At 37.8% G+C, this 21,334-nt stretch overlaps 1 protein-coding gene across 1 annotated transcript in view; it reads left to right on the top strand.

Annotated features, from left to right (window-relative positions):
- LOC147760638 (cell adhesion molecule Dscam2-like) overlaps window positions 1-21,190 on the top strand; it is a 32,118-nt gene extending 10,928 nt beyond the window's left edge. The window contains exons 2-3 of the mRNA XM_087017096.1: window positions 15,377-15,706; window positions 21,012-21,190. Coding sequence (XP_086873222.1) covers window positions 15,377-15,706; window positions 21,012-21,190 — 509 coding nt within the window. The remainder of the gene's footprint in view (window positions 1-15,376; window positions 15,707-21,011) is intronic.
- The last annotated feature ends 144 nt before the right edge of the window (window positions 21,191-21,334 follow it).

The following is a 21,334-nucleotide window of genomic DNA, read 5'->3' as shown; positions in this document are numbered from 1 at the left end:
AGATTGCAGGTCGAATGCATATAGCTCTTTACTGATGGGGGGGGGGGATATTGACGTGGAGTAAACATTTAAGAACATATATGAGAGAGAGAGAGAGAGAGAGAGAGAGAGAGATGCTGATGATGATAAACACGAAAATGTGAAACAGTAAAAGAGATGGGAGAATTGCAGTACAAAAAAAGAGATCAATGTTAAAGGGGGAAAAGGGCAAGTGAATCGACAATGAATGATAAGAACATAAAGCTCGGTCATTTTACTACCCGTACTATGCATCTAAATTTCCGTGAGAAACCACCAGCCGTCGTCTACTCACAACACAACTCCTTCAAACAAATCCCAAACAGACTGAAACATTAACTATGATATCATTTGAACATACTGTCTTTCTTTCCTATAAAGCAATGAATTCACCCGGTCGTGTTTACGTCTTAAAATCTTGAAGCTCTACACCAGATTTACTACTCTATTGTATTAGGTTATTATAAATTATTGAATGAGAGAAAATGTCACGATAGATTAGGTTGGGGAGGGCGTGGGTATGGCGACACGTGTTCGCTTTCAGAAAAGATGGCTTAAGATTTAGTTTATTTCACCTCTAATTCCTAGTCTTGCCACCCCCTTGGTTAATCATGTCCTATATCCAACTTATAGCATTATGGTTAAACAAACACCGATGTTTTGATTAGGAACAACTGTTTAAGGTAAATACGATGACAATCTGATCCTAACAATGGACAGTTACTGTTCAAAACTTAAATTACTGAATTAAGCGGAAAATAATATACTTTGTGTTTAATGCGCTTCTGGCCTACCTACCTGAAGCTGTGACCACAAAGGTTTTGTACAAGCATTCCTATGTCAAAGTTATGGAGGGCGAATATTTACATATATAGTTCGAAATAATCCATGAAACAGATTTGATGGTATTCCCCCCGTGCCCCCCCGCCCCCCCCCCCCCATTCCACTTCTTGGTATCTTGTATTGGCCTGTTATAGTTAAAAATATTGAGAAACCCTTAGATATCACCTGTAATATTTCAACAAAAGTGATCAGCTCCTGCTATAGAAGGTGAAGGATTTGCAACTTTTTTCTTCACACGTAAAATATCATAACCCTTTCTTGGATTTCCAGAAGGGACAGCGGCTTCCAACGATAAGGTTTTCTTGGAGATAAACCGCTGTGTTGCAGGAATTCCGTATTAATTGGCCGTACTGCCGACCTCTCGGCAGGATGGATTACGGAACTTATCGATAAACCGTCCTTCTGGAGCCACCCGAAGACCGTGGCGGCTCCAGAAGGGAAAAGTGTGATGTAATGCCCTGTGAATTGTTATTTTCTGATTATCTTCAAGCTGTTCAAAGTGCTCAGAGAAAGAGTTCCCGAAGTCAAACCATGTGTGTGCTTGTTTGGAACCGTCCGCGTGATTTGCGTGACATGTGATACATGGACAGAAGGTCAAGAAAGGCGCAAAATCCCCCCCCCCCCCCCCGAAAAAAATATAATATCAAAAAGATTGAAGATACACTTAAATGATTGATTAATAAGGCAATAACATGTTGTAATAATTTTAATTTGAATCCAATCGTCGAATGAAAATATTTAGAAAAAATGTGCATCATGTACAACATTACAGTACAATGTTTCGCCCCGTTCTTCCCTGTACACCATGAGTTCAATATGCTATGATAACAAATGCAGCTGGAAGGGAGAAAATTTCCACTTTCTCTCCCTTTTTTCCTCTTTCCATTTTGTAAAAGGATTTTTATCATTATCATTCTTAGACTCACTTTTATCTATTTTACTTTTCATCATTGTATTTTCATCATTTCCCTATTCTAAACATGCCATTCGAAGTAAGGCTTAAGTGCTCCTACCCTTACTCCCCCTCTCCCCCTGCCCCTCCTCATGCACCCCCCCCCCCCCCCCACACACACACACAACAGCACCCCCACCCCCCTCCGGCGTGACATGATTTGATAACATCGTCAAAGGCTCAAAACTACAGTGTATGATATTAGCAAATTTCTCAACCAGAAGGGCCTCAAGCACGTGCAGTTGTACTCCTCAGTTATCTTATCCTTGTGGGAACGCGGCCAGGTGACGAGGGACCATGTTTGCCGGCGCTTTGTAACAAGGAGAAAGAACGAGAGAACGGCGCGTTAAGGCTATAGAGCGTAATAGCACTAATCTTTTGTATCAGCGTCCGTAAGGCGAGAAGATGCTACAATGTCTTTGATAGTTTTCGGTATCTTTGGCTTTATTTTATGTGAGAGAATCAGAAACGGAAATTCCTTTGAGCGTCAAATAGTGTCAGCTTCTTAGACTGTCTATGAAAGAAAGATGGTGTCATTATTCACACGTGTATGTTTGAACAAATTTGATAGCTCTTATGACAATGCATGTCTCCCGGTCCAGTGAATCTTTTCAATAATTGTGAGAAATCTTGAAAATGTAAATCTTCAATAACTTTGGCCATGGCGATTCGCAGGTATTTTTTTCGCTTTAAGAAAGAGTCTAAACCATGAACCAAATAACATTACGTACATATGTTTTCACTCAAATCCATGCTGCAATATTTTCAGCGTTTATTGTGCTTATATTATTAGCACACGCACTATATGCATTTAACACGCTCTATTACAATAGAACGTTAAGCACCATTCACCGTAATTAGATATGAACATAATTACCAATCAAATATTGGGATCATGCTTTTTTGGACCTACGAAAAGACCTACCAAGAACCCTGAGAATCAAATCCGTTACCCGTCAGCTTTCTCAAATTCATGTCCATGCCAACACGGGATATTTGAAAAAATACACTGAAACGCATAGGATCTGAATTGTACGGCGCCTTGTGGTTATTATTATTATTATTTATTATTTTTTTTTTTGGGGGGGGGTTAAAAAGCATGCTTCGGAGTACAGAGATATTGTTAAGGACAATCAAGTATACAGTATCTTCAGCTCTCAGCACTGCAGAAATTAGCTTGGTTATACGGTACCGTGCCATCCCATGTCTGTTTAATTTGTAAACAATCAATGTTTACCGAATTTTATTTAGGTTTGCTTGAGAGAGCGTGTTTTTGTGCGCAGGCAGGTGGGAAAGGTGAAAGGATTTTGGCACGTGTGCGTGTGTGTATTTTTGTGTGTGTGTTTGGTGCGTGTATTGCTTATTGTGCAGGTAAAAAAGGTAGTTTACACTTGTTTATGAAGAGTTACAACTTAGAATAATGTAGGCACACACACACACACACACACACACACACACACACACACACAGGAGAGAGAGAGAGAGAGAGAGAGAGCAGACAACAGAAACACAAAATATTGCAAAGCCACTTTCTTTTTCTTTTTGTATACGCAGATTTGGGGTAGAGGTGAGGATGGGCGGGCAGGGAGTCGGCTCATGTCCTCCCAAAGATATATGATTTATCCAGGCAAAAGGAGAGAAAAGTAGTTTTGGGGGAGGTGGGTTGCAAAATGTCAAATCATTTACCTGTATGCACACTGTAATGTATAGTTAGCATGTCGATACCAAAATAAATCAAAGTTCATTTACCCACCACGCAGTGGGCTAATTACCTAATGGAATCTGAAATATAACATATTACAAGGTGGAAACCAGTAGGCCTACAACCAGCAAGTACATGTATGACAGGTGAGAGAGTGAAGTTAATCTCTTCCTCCCTTCCTCCCGCCATCAGTTATGGCCAACTAAGTTCTCCTGCTTTATCTGTAAAAGGTCGTTGGGGGATTGTAAATTTTCCCTAAATATGGAACAAAACCATCAGTCAGATTCTGATCGACTTTTTTTTGGTAATTTCTAAAAAGTACTGTTGCACATCCTTAAGGGAAATAATCTTGGAAGAGTGGCAAAATTTGGAGGGTATTATATGCACAACGCAGGTGAAAACATTCATGTTAGAACCTCAACAGGGCGGCTAAAATAGGAGTACAATATCCCCAGGGCCATATCAATCAACCTACTCGACCCAGCTAATGGGATTGCTCGGGGTTGTCTAGTGCGGGCCTAGTCCCTCGGTAGCCCGGATGACGCAAGCTGACATGACCTGAACGTCCGTTCACACTTGGCACCATTGTGGTCCGTTCTGAATCGAGCTTAGGTTAGTCCCAAGCGATTGTTGGACACGATGGGAATGTAAAATTATTCCGTGCGTCTATGGCAATATCCCCACACGTAGCACAATCAACATTACAAACAGGCACGTCCTTACGAAAATATCCTATAGGATCCCATGGGGTTTTATAGGAATCCTGCAGGACTACGGGGATCGATAGAGATTCTCTCAGACCGCCTATATACATTATACATATGTCCTATAGGATGTTCCTTCGGAGTCCTATAGTATTTTGGGCCAATTTCCTGTAGGACATCCTATAGGACCATATAGGACCCTACAGGAAATAACTGTAAGGGTTTTCAGACCTCTTTAGGTAACGACATGCTGTGGACCCAGCATGACCGAATAGAATGCAGGATAACCAGAGAATGCTAATTTGATTGTATTCCACTAGTTTGAATAAGAAATGGCCTGAACTATTGTCCATAAAAACCATCATTTAGTTTCTAGTCTAGTCCATTATTAAGCCTAAACTGAACCATTGTCTCTTTAATACAGCAGGTAGATTAATTTGATGAAGAATCAGACTGAACTTTTAGTTCATATATCCTATCTAGACCACCCTAGAGAAACAATTTCCTAATTTTTATTTTTAAGCTTCAGCATGCATTTAAGGCAACTGCAGTGCGAGGTATGAATTGTTTACGTAACACAGGGAGAAAAGGGTTCAGGCCATTAGGGAAATAAAACTAAGTGTTCGATGACAAATCTTGTTTTAGAGCTATCAAATAGAAGGGTATTCTTGGTGCACAAAATTTTCTTTGTCTGGAAATTAAATGAACATACTGCTGTTAAGGACTGCATTTTTTCCCTTATTCTATCATTTCTTCTGGGAAATAAACTCGTTGAATTCTGAAACACATCAAAGAGATATGTGGGGATATTATATTAAGGTATCATTTTGGTTTGAGCAATCGGTTGCAAAAGTAAACATGGGGTAGAGCTCATCCTGCTATCTACGAGCTAATTAAGATGTTGGCTCCAGTATTTTAACCATCGAGGGTCCATTTTACAAAAAAAAAAAAAAAAAAAAAAAAAAAAAAAAAAAAAAAAAAAAAAGCAAGGCGTTTTTTGGTCTCAGCTTTTGGACCATAAATTTTTGCCCACTACAGTCAACGATACGTCTTAAATAGGGAAAAACAGAGTAGAATAGACTGAAAAAATTAATGTCTTTTTTATCTTCATTTTAAATATCATTTGTGTAAATGGACTAGTACTGATTTATTTTATGCGAATGTTGACTTCGACAAAAATAAGGATTTTGAATTGGATAAAATGTACAATAAGTTTATTTATTGAAATCACCCCCATGATAGGAGCTTTGCTTCTGTGAAAGGCCGATAATAAAACAAGGTGAGCTTCTAGTTTATCTTTGCCTTTTATTTCTCCTTCCAAGCAGCTCAAGTTAATGTCAGGTAAAACTCCAAGTGATAATTAATGGAAAACGATTCCAAATAAGTCCATGTTTCCATTCAACTTTGCTTGAAATACGGTTCCAATTACGAGCACACGGCCTGCAAACAACCCTGAACCATTTGACCAGAGAGTACGGCTGAGAGCTGTTCATCTTTGTAAAGATAGTTTACAAAAAACTTCAAAAGGCCTGTGGCGGCCTAGCGTGTTTGTTTATCCAGTCTCTAGGCTATGTTAAACATCATCAAGCACGTTCTTTTCGATTACTATCAGCCTCGTTAAGGCTGGAGAAAATAAGTCCATCCGCTGCGTCATGCACTTAGAGTTCCAGTAGTTATAATTATTGTATATATAATTTAATAACAGAAATGTTGGAGTGGTGTTGACTCTGAATTTGAAGAAATTACCATTGGAAGATTACAGGTTTCGTTCTTTTCCACTATCTCATCATTTCGAGACGCTACATGTACATATATCTGACCAAGAATTTGTATACGTCCATCTTCTAGACAGGTCTGATTTTATGTAAAATCCGACTCTGTGAAAATGGAACTTGCAAATATTAATGTAAAAGAATAATATTTGTTGATACCTTCCATGAAAAGTTCTTAGAAAGTAGGGTCGCTTTTTATATATCTTTCCCATTTATTAGTAGGGATATAAATAGTAAATTGGCATTATTGGAAATCTGATGATCGCACGTTTCAAATTGCAGTAAATATGGTAGACCTTGAGAATATACATGTACATGCATATTAATTAATTACTTAATCTTAATTCCTTGTGCTCGCGCAACACATATTCACATGTACGTTTGTGGATATGTTTGTGCAAAATGATGTGAAATTATCAATGATAATAAAACGATAACTGGTGCTCAAACTCGTTTGACTTGTAAGTATGCCAAAGTATGTTTCGTTCATTGTTTAGAATGGGTTGTGGAAAGTTTTGCCATTATTTCTGCTGATTTCATGATGGTTTTAAGAATCTCTCCATTCATTTGGAATCGGGCTCGTTTCTCTCCTGTTGACCATATGGTCTGCGAGAATCTGAAGCACAGTGGTATATTACTAGAAATAGCTGGTCGATGAAACGAACTGTAGTTATTAGGGAAAATGTTGTGACTCGACGCACAGATGGCGTGTTGCCAGAGAACAAGGCACTTTGAATGATGTTGAAACGAATATTTGTTTTAGGTACTTAATGCGATCTATTTTAACTACTCTCTCTCTCTCTCTCTCTCATGGTTAAACCTTATCAGTATGAAAATATAACACTGCTACAAACGAATGTCCAATATCAATATCATTCACAGTGTTAAAGGGGCAACAACTCTTCGTATGAGATCCATATTTCACAATAAATACATTGTAAACAACTCATAGAAATACAATAAATTCTAGTTTACCACCATATATCGCAATTAATCTGGAATCTGTGCTTGCCATTACTCCACGTGACCTCCATAAATGATTACCATCTGTAATGATCTCTGAAGAAATTATTACAAATCACCGAACGTTTTAGAAAAAAAAGGGACTAACTTTGAATGTCGGAACCAATTAATTTACCATTGGTAAGTACGGGAAAATTGCCGTTAACTCCAGGAAAACCCATTTGTTGGGCCAAAATAAAAGTTAAGTTATTATCTAACAGAAAATGACACGCGCAATGCACTTGTCCATTGCATTTAGCAACATAAATATCCACACCCTTGGAATGGTTAAATTCTGTATTGTTTAGATATCCATGGCATAAGTGTATGTGTCTGATTAAAGAAGAGCCGTGCATATCATAAACAAGACTCTAGTACAACGAAATACCCTGGATATTCTGAAGTAAAAAAAACACAGTGTTACTGAAGAGGTTTCTGTTGAGGTTCTGTGTACTTAGTAGGCCACATGGTGCTTTTCGCGCGAGTGCCTGGAATTACAGCTGTAGAAAAGTTCTTTTTTTGACTTACGCATACACACAATTACCTTGAAGAGATACAAGGTAACTCATAACCTTATGAACGCTGTGGCTTGAACTTGCCAACATTTATCTTTTTAAGCTTGCATTATCCTTCAGTGCTTTTTGTTACTCTTGCGATAGCTACAGATGTAATACAATATGTGATTGTGACGGTTTCATACAAATCTCCCTTGTGTTAGTTATAACATTATGTGTTCTGTTGCTTACATATTCTGCTGATGTTTATAAATTGATCTTTACACTTCCCATTTTGCTACTTACTTTACAATCATTAAAAACAGCAAATGTTTTATTCGTGTTGAGCGAGCTATAAACGTCAGTAGAATACAGGGCCGATATTAATCGGGGTGCAAACAAAAAGAATGTCGACTTTTTGTCGACTTATTCTGAATATTTCAATCCAAAACATCTGTATACATTTACAAAAGCGTTTTTGATACATCTGTTTGGGATAATCTTTTTTTTAATTTTGAAAAGGCCGCCTCACTTGGACGTCTTTTGTTATTATCATTATTATTATTATTATACACGATGGTCCGAATCCATTTATAGTAAGACTAACGTGGTTCTTTCTTTGGAAAAGGTCTGGTGAGCTCTTTACAACCAAAGCCATGTATGGCTACATAGTCACAACATTTTTTGCAAATTTTCTTACAGATGTGATTTTTTTGACAGGAACCTAACGGTGCAATTACATCTACATGAATGCAAATAAAGAATGACATAATTTATATATAATTTTTGAACCAGGGTTGTCCTAGCTTTTCCTCTCGCCAAATACCTTTGCATCCCCCTGCACTTTAAAACACTTATCCAGGAAATGCTGCTCAGTTCCAGCTGGTTTGCCTCTGAGAACAGATGACCACACTTATGTAGGGAGGGTCAGGTTCAAGGAAATGTGCGTCAGCTAGAGCCAAGTAGAGACCTGTGAAGTTTTTCAGGTAGATTGGGTTCTACATGCTTCTTTTTTAACACTGTCAAAGTACATTTCCGCCCAATTAGGAACGTGATAAGGGCTTGCTGACTCCACAGACCATTTGGTTTTGGTTCCAATCGTAGGAAACCAATCTAATCTCTTTGCTGTTAAGCAACCACCGACATTGTAATAAGGGCGAATAGCATACGGTTTTGTTAGCATCCTATAGGCAGAATAATGTGTACTAAATGGAGTTGTACATGTATGCACAGTTGAATGGCAATGCGGCTTTACAGTGGTGAAATATGGAACATCATTTACGGTGTTAGGAAGTAGAGTTTTTGTCTATCTGAAATTGAAAAGGAATAACGTATATGTGAATCCATTGGTTGTTAAAATTTTGATTTTGCACATCCAATTGATTTTTCAGAATTAGAAAGAGAGGAAAAGAATAATTAACACATATAATGTCGATAAATCCGAAAACATTGAGGTTCTCATTGATACACAAGTCCAAAATTTTCAGGTCAGGGCGCAAATGATCCAGGAAAATTGGTTTACGCTTCAAGGAAAAATATTCAGAAAAACTAGCATCGTTGTTAAGGCAACCTCGACTTGAAAAAGTTACCATGGTATAGTAGATATAGCTGTGTGCAGTCTATAATTTTCCTCTGTTTGGCGCCAAATCAACCCAATTTTCACAAAGAACTGAAATCTCAAATCATTGTTTTCATATCGATAGAAAAATCGACCTTCAAACGAAACATTTAGTTGCATTTTCACACGCACAAAAAACTCTGTGGAGTACAGATTGAAGTTGGTGAAAGAGAATTCAGTGACCCAATCAGGACTCAGATAAATTTGTACGTATAGCCCGGGGCTACTGCCACAAAAAGCATAGAACAACATTGGCTCGTGCCTTTCTACAATCAAATAGACAAAAAGGTAAACTCCAGAATGTTTCTTGGCTGCCAAGCACATCAAAGCCGGTGATTTCATTCGAAAGTTTTCAATAATAAAAATGAGAATAACATTTTTTGTTTATTAAAAGTAGAAAATAATTCACTCCTTCCTATACTGTTGAAAACAATACGTACATGAATCTTGCATATCCCATTAAATAAGGAAGCTTATAAACGTGATAATTGTTTCCAAAAGATGTCATACTCTTTACGATGGCATGCAACAAACACGTCCATTTACTATCGGTTTTTTGGTTTTACTTTCAACTGTAACTTACATAACAACTTTCAGTTTGCAAGAAATAACCATTTTCGACAAATTAATGAGAGGAATTTTGTGACAAATTAAACAGGTGTCATTTTTAGAATTGATCACACATGAAACAATGTATTACAAGCAAAAGCTGTGAAAAGGGTTCCGACGTACAAAATGCAGGAGTATTTAATGTTAGATACTGAAATCTAACAACTCGGTTTAACTTTTACGTGAGTCATCGTGAACTGCCCGAATAGTGTAGCGTAATGCCAAACCCCCGGAAATATAGCCTTCACTTTCTAATTAGTTTAAATGTTAGTTTTCAAATACACAGGAATAACTCTATTTCTAGCACACAAAAGCTTCTAAGAAACAGAAAGGAGGAACCTTGGTGGTTACCACTGAAGTTCAACAACTTAGTTAAGTTTCAAATTCGCCATGTTGCAGAGGGCAACTAGCCAGACGTGCGACCCAATATATACAGTTTCCAATTTTCTAATTTTTTCAGCAAGCCAAGTCTGACCCGATCAGCCCTACTTAATTGAAAAGCTGAGAAAGGGTGAACTCAAACCTTCATAGGTAAATTGAAAAGAAATTTACCTGAGGCTTTTGAAACTACGTTTTGTGGTTTTTAATTGGCCTTTTCCATCAGTATACTGAGTATGCCGTGAAAAAAACGCTGTTATCAATCTGTTAGTGCAGATAAGATCACATATTAAAACATTAAATATGTGATCTTATCACATATTTAAACATTTAAACTTCGAAAGATATAAAAATAAAGCCAAAGTGATATGATGCACCCTTTTCACTTCGGTTATTGAAAGTGATATCTCCTGCTTGTGTTTCCTGCTTGTGGAATATAATTTCCCAAGACAATTTTGATAACCCGGCAAATAATTTGGAAAATAATTATCGAAAGAGACGAATTCTGTATATTTTGTTCATCCGTATCTTAAAACTACATCACTTTGAAAAACAACACCTCACGCCGGAAGCAAACATACCAAGAAAAGAGTTGTAGGTTAAGTCAAGGTGTAGTCAAGTCACCAGTGTAGAAAAACACCCAATATTAGACATGAGACTTTTTTCGCTACTTTTTAGAATATTTCATGTCTCTTTGCATTCATATTAGTATGGCAAATTCATAAGTTACACCCAAGCCCCCATTTCCAAAACAAACTTGTAGACAACTCCCCATCTCAAAAGGGAGAATGTACATGTACGTGCTCAGCCGGGCACATGTACATGCACATGTACAGCAAACTGCATTGGGTTGCACCTGTTTTAGCAAACCGTCTCATTGAAGATTCCTTTTTTTTCTTGAGTACGAAAATGTACACTGAGCATCAAAAGCATCTTAACTGAGAAAAGGGTAAAATGTACTTCGACCCATTAGTCTTTTTAAGAATCCCAGGGGTAAACCATAGATATGATGAATCAGGGGACAATTATGGCTAACAGAAGCCAGTGTTCAACCATTGAAATATCATTGTTTTGTAGCTCTGCAATTCTGCAGAGAAATGAGAATTTTCACATTTTATTAATTTCCTGATCCCGCATCCGCTACAACGATATTCAACCGATAATTATTGTAATTGGATTATTGTAATTAGTGGGTGTCAGTGATCTCTTCTGGTTGCATTTGATTAAACACTGATAGTGGATGGTAATTTTAATTTGAAGGGAGATGCAGCACAATTCATAATGATTAATGGCTATGTCTATCTTGCCATTAGTAAGCAAGAATATCATTATCTACAATTGTTCAATAATTCAAGAGTTGGCTATTCTATCGGTTAGGGAAGAGAATAAAATTCAGTGTACGGCGTGTACAGCATATGCAGTGCTGCATGTTGTGTAGCACAGGCATGAAGTGAAAGAAACGGTTTGTGCATCTCACCGTATGCACCACCTATCCTACTAGAAGTACATTTTTTTTTAAAGCCTGCACACACTTTCTGCTGGATAGCTGACGTCATCATCGCCATTCTGTTACGTCATCCACATTTTGACGTCATTGCGTTTTACATTCTACTTCAGTCTGAATATGCCTGAAAGCAATTGCATCCCATTAGATAAAATGGAAACAAATTAAGGCCAAACCCAGGATCTAACTATATTTTCTACCCAAGGGACTCGCGTGTAACTTATTGAACTTTCTGTTCAGCTTTTCCAAAAGTCTTGAACAACATCTACCCGTTATGTGGCAATTTTATTTTCATTTCGCGCAGTTACGAAATGAAATGGATAATGATGAATGGAAGGGAACTTTTGTTTGGGTTCGCTGTTGAGGATGGTTTCTGTGGGCCAAATGGCTTGAATTTTTTCAGATAAAGTAGAAAATGTGGGAATGCCATTCAAAAATTTTACAACTTTTATAGTGAAGAAAGAATATGGTTTTGCACATGGTTAAAATGTAGCAATACGGTGAGAAATATTGTTATGGCCTCTTAAGGAAAAGTATAAAAAAGCAGTACTGGAAGAGTGGAATATGTCTTTTCTGAATCTTCAGTAGGAACCAAGGCCTTGCAATTTTCTGATCCCCTGATGGACTTTATTTTGACTCTTATCTTTCACTGTGTGTGTTTACCCAATACATATCATGCCAACACTTTCTCATATCGAATTAGTTAGAGAGTAATTTGAAATCTCTAATCATCGGGCTGGTTCAGTAAGCAAATGCGTTGCACTTATTGACATTTTATATTACAACTGAGTATAGACCCTACTATTCTAATCCAATAAACGTGAATTGGCAATTTTTGGATTCAGATTTAAAAGACTTAAGAGTTCACATATCGTTATAGTGTTTTCTGTAAACTGACAATTAACTGAAGAACACCTCAAGTGCAAGGAGACGAGGTGTTTCGGTGCAAAAGCCACCGGTGTAATTCAGCAGAATCAGCGTGATTATTTCAACCGATTATTTGAAGAACCGATGGTCTTTGTGAGAGGACAGTTTACGTGGCTCTTTAGTGTCGCGCTTGTTTTAACGAATTCTGTTGCACTTTAAAGCGGACGATGAGCAAATTACATCAGGGAGATATCAAAATTTATGATCAAGGGTTCATTTGTTGACTCATTTAAATATTTGAAAATAATTTTTTGTACAAAATATAATCAGGCGCACAGGTACAATTACGAACCAGGAGCGACTTAGGAACACACTAAATCTCGGTACGTGTGAACGGGCTCAGAGATACTGCAATAACCTAAAGAAGACAGCTTAGATGACTCCGGTATATTGATCATGGCATATGCTACTGATAGAACGTGTATTGCAATAGACTGTACATTATTGTTTATACGGTCTCTGATTGATTTGGAAGTAATTCGCCGTGTGCAGTATGCGTATGTTGGCCCTATTCGAGCGTGGACAAATAAGTTTATGTATCCTCCTCGAAGGAGTAGTATTTCTTTTAAGCCCCCCTTTACGTCGACTTTCAAATTTCAATTAGAAAATTTCCCATAAGACACTGCATTATAAACCCCACTACCACCTGTTTACCGCAAAATGAATATCGGTGCAGGAAGAAACACACCTAGAACCAAGGCCGTTAATAAATTAAGTACCATTGATATATGACATTTTAATCCACTTATACGGTGGCCTTTATGTCCCACATAAACAATACTGACATCCATTCCCTAACGGGCTGTTTCACGGCGGAAGGAATCGACCACTAGAACGTGTAATTGGGGGCCAGTTGGCCCGTTCACATGGAAAGGTTTTCTTGGCTTCTTTTTTTCTGAAACAGAGACCTTCTTAATTGTCCATAAGAGGAAGTGGTCGAGTTTCTTGAGTTCTTTCTATGAATTCTTGTGGCGCCAACGGTATCAATTTTAGATGTTTGCAGTCAATTACTGAGAAAAACGAAACCAATCTTATCTTAATGTGCACGCTCGATAGTTGTATGAAGACCGGTTCTAACAACAGTATGCAAGCATCAAACCGATCTACTGAGTGTGTGCTTCAGCCCAGCAGCAGCACACCTTGAAAAGTAAACCCAATTTTTCTCGGGCGTCTCTGGTGTGGAGGCTATTTGATGACGTCAGACCCTTCATTTTGATTAGCAGACTAAATGTTAGACACATTTATAAATGTTAGACGCGTTTAGATAAATCTACGACAGAAATTGAACAGTTTTGACTTCACTTACTCTTGCCATTCCAGAACTAGTAGGATTCAAACGTAATTCAGAACAAGACATACTTTCAGTTAATGTGAACAAGACTGAATTAGATGCAATGGATCATCTCAAGCGTGTAGTGATAAATCACTTTGCAACACCCTGCGTTTCAGAACACTCGTACATGACACTAACTTCACTCCGCTTGCCCAGCCCTTAAGGTTTAGAAAAAAGGGATCGCTTCTTGAAAATAAGTTAGCTCGAAATTTGGTCGACAATTCTATGCTAAATTTCCCTCTTCTTTGAACCGAGTTAAATCAGAAGTAGTCTTACTGAAGGAAATGTTACCCCAGTTGATATCAAGAAAGTCTTAACTTGTGCTTTAGATCAATATTTTATTTGATTAATTAACTGGACTGAAAATCTTTTATCTTGAACTGAGGCAGACTAAATTTTTGCCAAAAATTTTGACTGTGAAGCCTGTCAAAGTTCTATTGGGAACGGCAATAGCATGCAGAGTACAGAGATGGATTCCAGTATGCTTTGAGCCACAGGGTTGTATTTGCTAGAATCACTTGATTGGCATTCTGGCAACCGAAAACTAGCAGGAGAATTATCTAAATAAAATTAAACATCAATTTATTCTTCAGTTGATGTACAGGCTGTCGATATGCAGCTTCACTGTTGGCGTGGGAAGCAATGCAAATACGCGTTTCTAATCTGGGTGGACAAGACAAAATATATTTCTATTATCCAGACTTTGAGAGCGAGAACAATTTCCTGAGCATCCAATGTTAAAAGTACTTTTAAGCATCTTGCGTATGAGCCAAAATGCAGTAGCAATAGTGTTTTGCAAAGAATGACATATTGCAGTGGATGTATAAATCTGACATAATCTCATTTTTTCTCTCTTTCTCTCTCTCTCTCTCTCTCTCACACACACACACACACACACACACACACATTTTTGCTCCAATGGCAGTTTCAATCTACAGCAGTACTTCTCCACGGAACACCCACTTTTGGTGCATGTAGTTCAACCACATAAGGTGTGTCGGACAGATATTGATAAATGACAATTGGGTGCACGGAAACATAAACATGTAGTTGAGATAAACACTGTAGTAAAATACCTCCTAGTTCTAGATATTTAGTGGTTAATATTCACGGGCCACAACTGCCTAACTATTCGAACATATTGCTCCGAGTGAATATGGACATCGAAATACACATCACGAATACACGAAATACACAATATCTTTATACGCCAACTATGTTCTATGATATCATTACACTCTAAATTGTATTTTAATTAAATGTTTTCAGTGGATTTTAAATGCATGCTTTAGAATTAATTCTATAGATGCGCACGTTACTTTTCTGTTGATGAGATTAGAACAATTAACGATGATAAAACCATTACTGTATTAGCCTTGATGTTATTAATGTTATTTTGATGCACATGTAATTACGTATAATTCCAAATCAATATAGCTACATGTATTTTGTGAAAACAATATTATTCCACGTATTTAAAAAAAAACAATAATATTTAAATGTTTGTGTCATCATTTCAGTCCTTTCCAATGTCACCAACAGTGGACCACGAGGACCGGTTTTCATCTACGAACCAACCCATAGCCAAGTGGCCTTCGCCAACACAAAAGGAACTCTTTTGGACTGTTCCGCCTTTGGGCGCCCAGCCCCTGTTTTAGAATGGGCCAAGGAGGACGGGAGTTTTGTGGACAACATTCCTGGTGTGATAGAAATCCTTCACAACAACTCTTTGTATTTCCCGCCATTTCAAGATGGCGCGTTTAGAGCAGACGTTCACATCGCCAGCTACAGATGTATGGCCAGCAACTTGGTGGGAACGATTATCAGTCGGAAAGTGAAGATAAAAGCAGGTAGGCCTATATTTTCATATAGTTTCGTTTTTGTTTTGTTTCGTTTTCAATAACGTTAGATGTATTATTTAAAGATAATCAAAGAATCACGGGGCTTTTTATTTTCGAAACATCGAAAAGACCGAATAATCCATCCTTTACACCAACGCACAACAAAGGTATTCAGCGATATAATTTGTCTATGAAAAAATCTACAAAACAAAAACGAAATATAGTAGTATATGCTAAAAGATAAATGAGAAAATATGACTCAGTGAATTTCAGTTTTGAAATATACTTTTGAGTGTAGATTGCAGGTAAAAAAAAACAAGTAAACAGTGACTAAAAAGGAGTGCACATGAAATACTTCCCATATCACCCACCTCACATATGCTCTTCCCAACCGAAAAACGATTCCGAGTCCATAATGCATGTATATAGTTATTTGTTATTGCAACTTCTTGTCTTGGTAGGTTTTTGAAAAGTTTAAAGGAGCTCTTTATTATTATTATTATTATTATTATTATTATTATTATTATTATTATTGGTCTTGGTAATAGCAGTTCAGCGCACTCTCCAGCTTCTCTCTGATATGAAGTCATCATCGACGTTTGAGACTTGGAAGTTTCCGTGTCAATACTATCAATTTGTCTTTAGACCTACAGAAAAATAAATTAACGCCGATTGATTTGATGCACTTAATGCCAGAGAACATATTACCTCTCTTAATAACATATTGCTTGTATAATGGTTGGAATGGTTGTATCTCCCTTGAGAAAAGTTCAAACGAACATGGTATCGCGCAATTATTGAAACGGAGCATTGGGAAATCTCGTCTTCTAACTCGATATTTCGATCTGGGAGTCGCAGGGTGTTGTACTTGACTGTTATCTTAGATCTCCATTAGTGATTGGCTGTCTTTGTTCTCGGGAAGTCTGTAATGTCATACAGTACGTGTGTCTGTGGGCCCTTTTTCAATATCCAGAATCAGAGACATTTGCAGGCTTTAAAACTGCTACAACGATCGGCGTCTGCTGTAAATGTCAAGCTCTCTCTTTTGTCTACTTTTTACTTCGAGCGGCTAAAACTGACTGACACTTGGTAAATTTCATCAGATCTAGTCAATCGGTGCATTGCTCACTGTTTTGAATTTTTTATTTTAAACAAACACCTACATGTTTATTCTGTATTCTTAGATACTTAGTTGTATGACATGATTCAGTTATGTTCAGTGATAGGTACAGACAGGTATTTATGGTTTCAGATTGTAAAAATTCATGATTTTTCTTAAAAAACGCTTCGATCTTGCCCTGCAATTACATTGGACAGGGACTTGGCCCTTTACTTTGAATCTCGAAGATTCATGCTGTACTCCCCGCTTTAAAAACACGCAGTTTTATAATTGATATTTTATGTAAACTGAAAATCAAGATTGATATTAATTAAATAAAAACAGTGATAAGGCCAAGAAACGCCCGGGGCTGATTTTTGTCACAAACAAGGACTGAACGTTTTTGTTTAACACACGTTTGCTGCACAAAAGTACACTTTGCCATTCCTTACAAAACGCTTAGTTTATAATAGATCGGGCTAAAGTAAACGGTCACTGATTCATTAAGAAACTAGGACAAAAACAATGTGACCGAAGCTTAAGGCTACGTGCGTTTATTTCACTATTCATCATGTTCATTGCATTGTGTTCTTTTTATTGATAGTAAACAGAGGTTTCGTTGAGACATATTTATCTTGGTCAATGCACTGAACGCGTGCCAGAATGGCGGGAAAAACTTCCGGTAAAAACGTGGAAATCCACCCGCGGGCACATCCTAGGTATGGAGATATCAATTGGTCGTCGCCAATCTGAATAGGAGTACTGTTGACCGAGGACACGAACGCGTACGAAAGAGCAAACATATGGATCGTGCAGACGGGATCCCTTTTAAATGAGTCTTCATTTTCAGTGGGATATCTCCTGACATTCTCAGAAATGATCTTCCTTGATTTTTAGTGTATTCAATACCTTCTTTGCCTTATTTGTGCTTGCTTTTATTATGGGACAAAATAAATAAAGTTAAGCCAAGTGTCAGTAATGGATCCAACAGTTGTCCAGAAGTCAGGGTATTTTTTATCAGGGTTTCTGTACGTTAATCACAACTATATTTCATTTCTAAGGTTCTTCTCTTCTGTGAGGGCCATCTCTCTCTCTCTCTCTCTCTCTCTCTCTCTCTGCTTTTTGTGTCTTACAAGCACCTCACATAATTTCCATCTTCGTCTTGTATCGACCTTTTGACGTTAAGTATCAATTCAACAACATCTGCTATTCCTGAATTGCAAAGTTTCCGTTTTGTAGAAAATTTAAAAAGCTCAGCAAACGGCAAATCTAGGCACCAAATTGGAACACATATGTTCATGTATATTCCCGTCCAATCTTAAATATTTCGTCCTGGATTGAGAACGACAAGACGCGATAGGTTCACAGTAGTCACATTATTGAACGGAAAGAGATTCAAGCACCAAAATTCTTTGAAAACTCAATGATGGACAGAAAATTAGCGGTATCTGTTTCCGGGACACGTGGAATTTGGGGGAAATTTTTTGCTTGCCGGAAAACATTTATGGAAAACCAGTGATTTCAAGGATAATTCAGTATCAGGAAATGTTTTTTCTCTTTGGTGTACTCTTTTTTGTGTTTTGATCAATGAATGATAAGGTGGAGTGAATTGGTGCAATATTGTCCCGAAGACAAAAGCCGCACCTGCCTCGGAGAGAGAGAGAGAGAGAGAGAGAGAGAGAGAGAGAGAGAGAGAGAGAGAGAGCTTTACCTTGCCCATTTTATGGAAATATTTTGTGTTTTTGGCTTTATCACCATCAACCCAAATCTCTCTCTCTCTCTCTCTCTCTCTCTCTCTCTCTCACACACACACACACACACACACACACATTGACACACACGCGCTAAACAAAGGTCGAGCGCACTATGGAACGTAAACGTGCAGACGCCCCCTTTTGCATCCCACAAACATCCATAAACACATACGTATCTACCAAACTGATACACGTATCCACCAATCTTTTCTTATGTAGTGGAATTAATTTCATATAACGGACAATGCATTGACACAACATAAATATCCGCTGACCAGGGGCGAGTGGCCAGACGTCCCATTTAAAAACAATTTTTACTGGTTAGCCAGGGGTCATCGTGGCGTGGACAAGGAGGGTTAATGGTTTCAGGGTTTGCGTTTCTTGGTGGCTTAATTAGCCGTAGTGAAACATGGATTGATTAATCGAACGCGGCTCGATTCGGTCAACATCGGAGTAACAGCAATTAATTGTTAGGTCGTTTGTCATCTCCCCATTGTCACAGGCCTGCTTAATTACAGTGCGTGTTGTCACAGGCCGTGGACGTCCGAAAGGGATGGTGTTTCTTATTCACGTAAAATTGTAAAGCGTTTCCAGGGAATTCTTGTTTGTATTGAATCAGCGCCGAACACTCGATTAGGACAAAGTGCTTTCATCGGAGACTAAATGCAGGCGGTCGAACAACAGTCATTAGGCGGAGAAAAGTTTGTGTATTATAAACTGAATTGTGAACGATTTTCTTTTTATTTGGTTTTTGGAAGAGTATACCCAAAGAACAATGGCAGTCATTATCTAGCTCTCTTCCATACATCTTCGGCGGAAAAGCCTCGTACTACGTATTTAATTTCAAACGATTTTTTCTTGCATTCATTTTTTCAGATTTTTTTTCGTAAAAACAATTTCCGACTTCATCCGCTTCTCTCGTACTTGGGACAATGGAACTTACATTCCTCAAGCTATTGGCATTACCGTTAAATTCAACCGCCCCAATGAAGACTAACGAACGCTTTTATGCTGCTTTGTTCCAGCTCTCTTAGCTAACTTCCCTTAAGCAATTTCCGCCTCTCGATTTATCTCGATTCATTAATTTCGTTCTTTATTTTTTAAGGCTTATTATCGAAATGAACAGAAACGTGCGTTACTCCTGATGGAGTTGCCATTCTTGCTTCTCGACGAGTAAATTAAACTTGGTTTTGTTTAAAAAACTCTATTTCGTTTTCTGAAAATTACCAAAACACGTCATGTTATTTTACCCAAACAGTTGTTATTAGTAGTAATAGTGTCAACATCGAAATTATGTCGCAGTGTTGTGATAAAGAGATACGTTTTGAAAGGTTTTGGAGATACCATAATCACAGGCCATGGTCCTCTCCTAGGGTAATTAACCTTTTAAAACCCTTAATTGTCCCTTTGTTTTTTGTTTAAGTCGACCAAAAACTAAAATCGAGTTTGGTCTCTGCATTAAGAGCAACAGTCCAAATATTATATAGTCACTTTCAGATTTATTTCTTTTGCGATTCAAGTTTTATTATATCGTTTAGTTTAGTTTCTTTATGACTGTTTTATTGTTTTTGTATTTTGTTGTTTGGCAAGCCGAAAAAAAAATAATCAGGAGCCAACTTAGTTCAGATTTACAGCAGCAAGGCGTTTCTGTTTACTTGCAGGGCGAAACTTTCAGTATCATATCATCTTAGTATTTGTTTCCTGGACAAGTCACTTCGACTTTGTAGACAAAGAAATTAGCGGAGATAAAGAGAAAAGAAGGAGCTCGGCTCAGAATCGTTTAAGCAAACGGGTTGAAGTAACTAGATACAAATACTAACGTTCTTCCAGCAAGAGTATATTTAAACACACTTAAACATTAAATAAGACTTGGGGGGTAAAAAGCATCGGCGATTATTATTTCAATACGTACACTGATTCCTAAATGCTTCGTCGATAGAACTGGGTCTTGAAATGTTTGTGCTCGAAAGGCAAATTGCAGGCCACGTTCACATTGACCACGAACAGATAACTGTGCCGGAGATCGATCACAATACCGTAAACTTTACTATTTTAAAAATAAGGCTATGCATATACAGAATTTTTGCCTTCGATGTCTAAATGTGACTTTCGTTCCCCCCCCCCCCCAGTATTATCTTCAAACAATGGCTTACGGCGTCGAGTTACGTATATATGGCCCTGTCAGCAACCTTGCACCTTAATGCGTTTAGTTGCAATGCTGTTAAATTAAACACACTGATCAAAAGAGGAGGAACGGCCAACGCGCACGTCCCCTTAATCCCCAAATACATATCTTACATCTGTTAACTGAGACGCGACTGCGAGTGGAGGATAATCTTCTCCCAATCCATCTTTTTGTTGTATACCACATATCTGTAAATATTTTGTTAGGTTTTTGGGGTTTAAGAGTTTCATAATTAAAACATAAAATATAATACGTTTTGTTTTATTTTCTCTGTAGTGCTAATAGAACAGTACAAGTCGTACAATGTCCGTGTGAACGATGTGTGGGCCATGAGAGGCACGACCGCCGTGTTCCGCTGTGAGATCAACCCGTACATCGTTAAAGATTACGTCAACATCACGGGATGGTGGAAGTCGAACACTGTGATATCACCAGGTAGAGTGTACAGCAACTAAAAGGACTTCATCAAGATGAATTGCAAATAACGTATTTGTTGTCACAAATCACACCTTTCGTTTGTCTAAAATTTTACACTTTCGTTCTCCTATCTCGTGTGTTTAATTTCTTTTTATCAGACAAATAAGTTTTCTATCGCCTTT

Source organism: Lingula anatina, chromosome 7 (assembly GCF_051362555.1).
Source record: "Lingula anatina isolate TDL-2025a chromosome 7, LinAna3.0, whole genome shotgun sequence".
Taxonomy (NCBI): domain Eukaryota; kingdom Metazoa; phylum Brachiopoda; class Lingulata; order Lingulida; family Lingulidae; genus Lingula; species Lingula anatina.
Note: the sequence above shows the minus strand (reverse complement) of the source record. Positions and strands in the feature narration are given on the sequence as shown.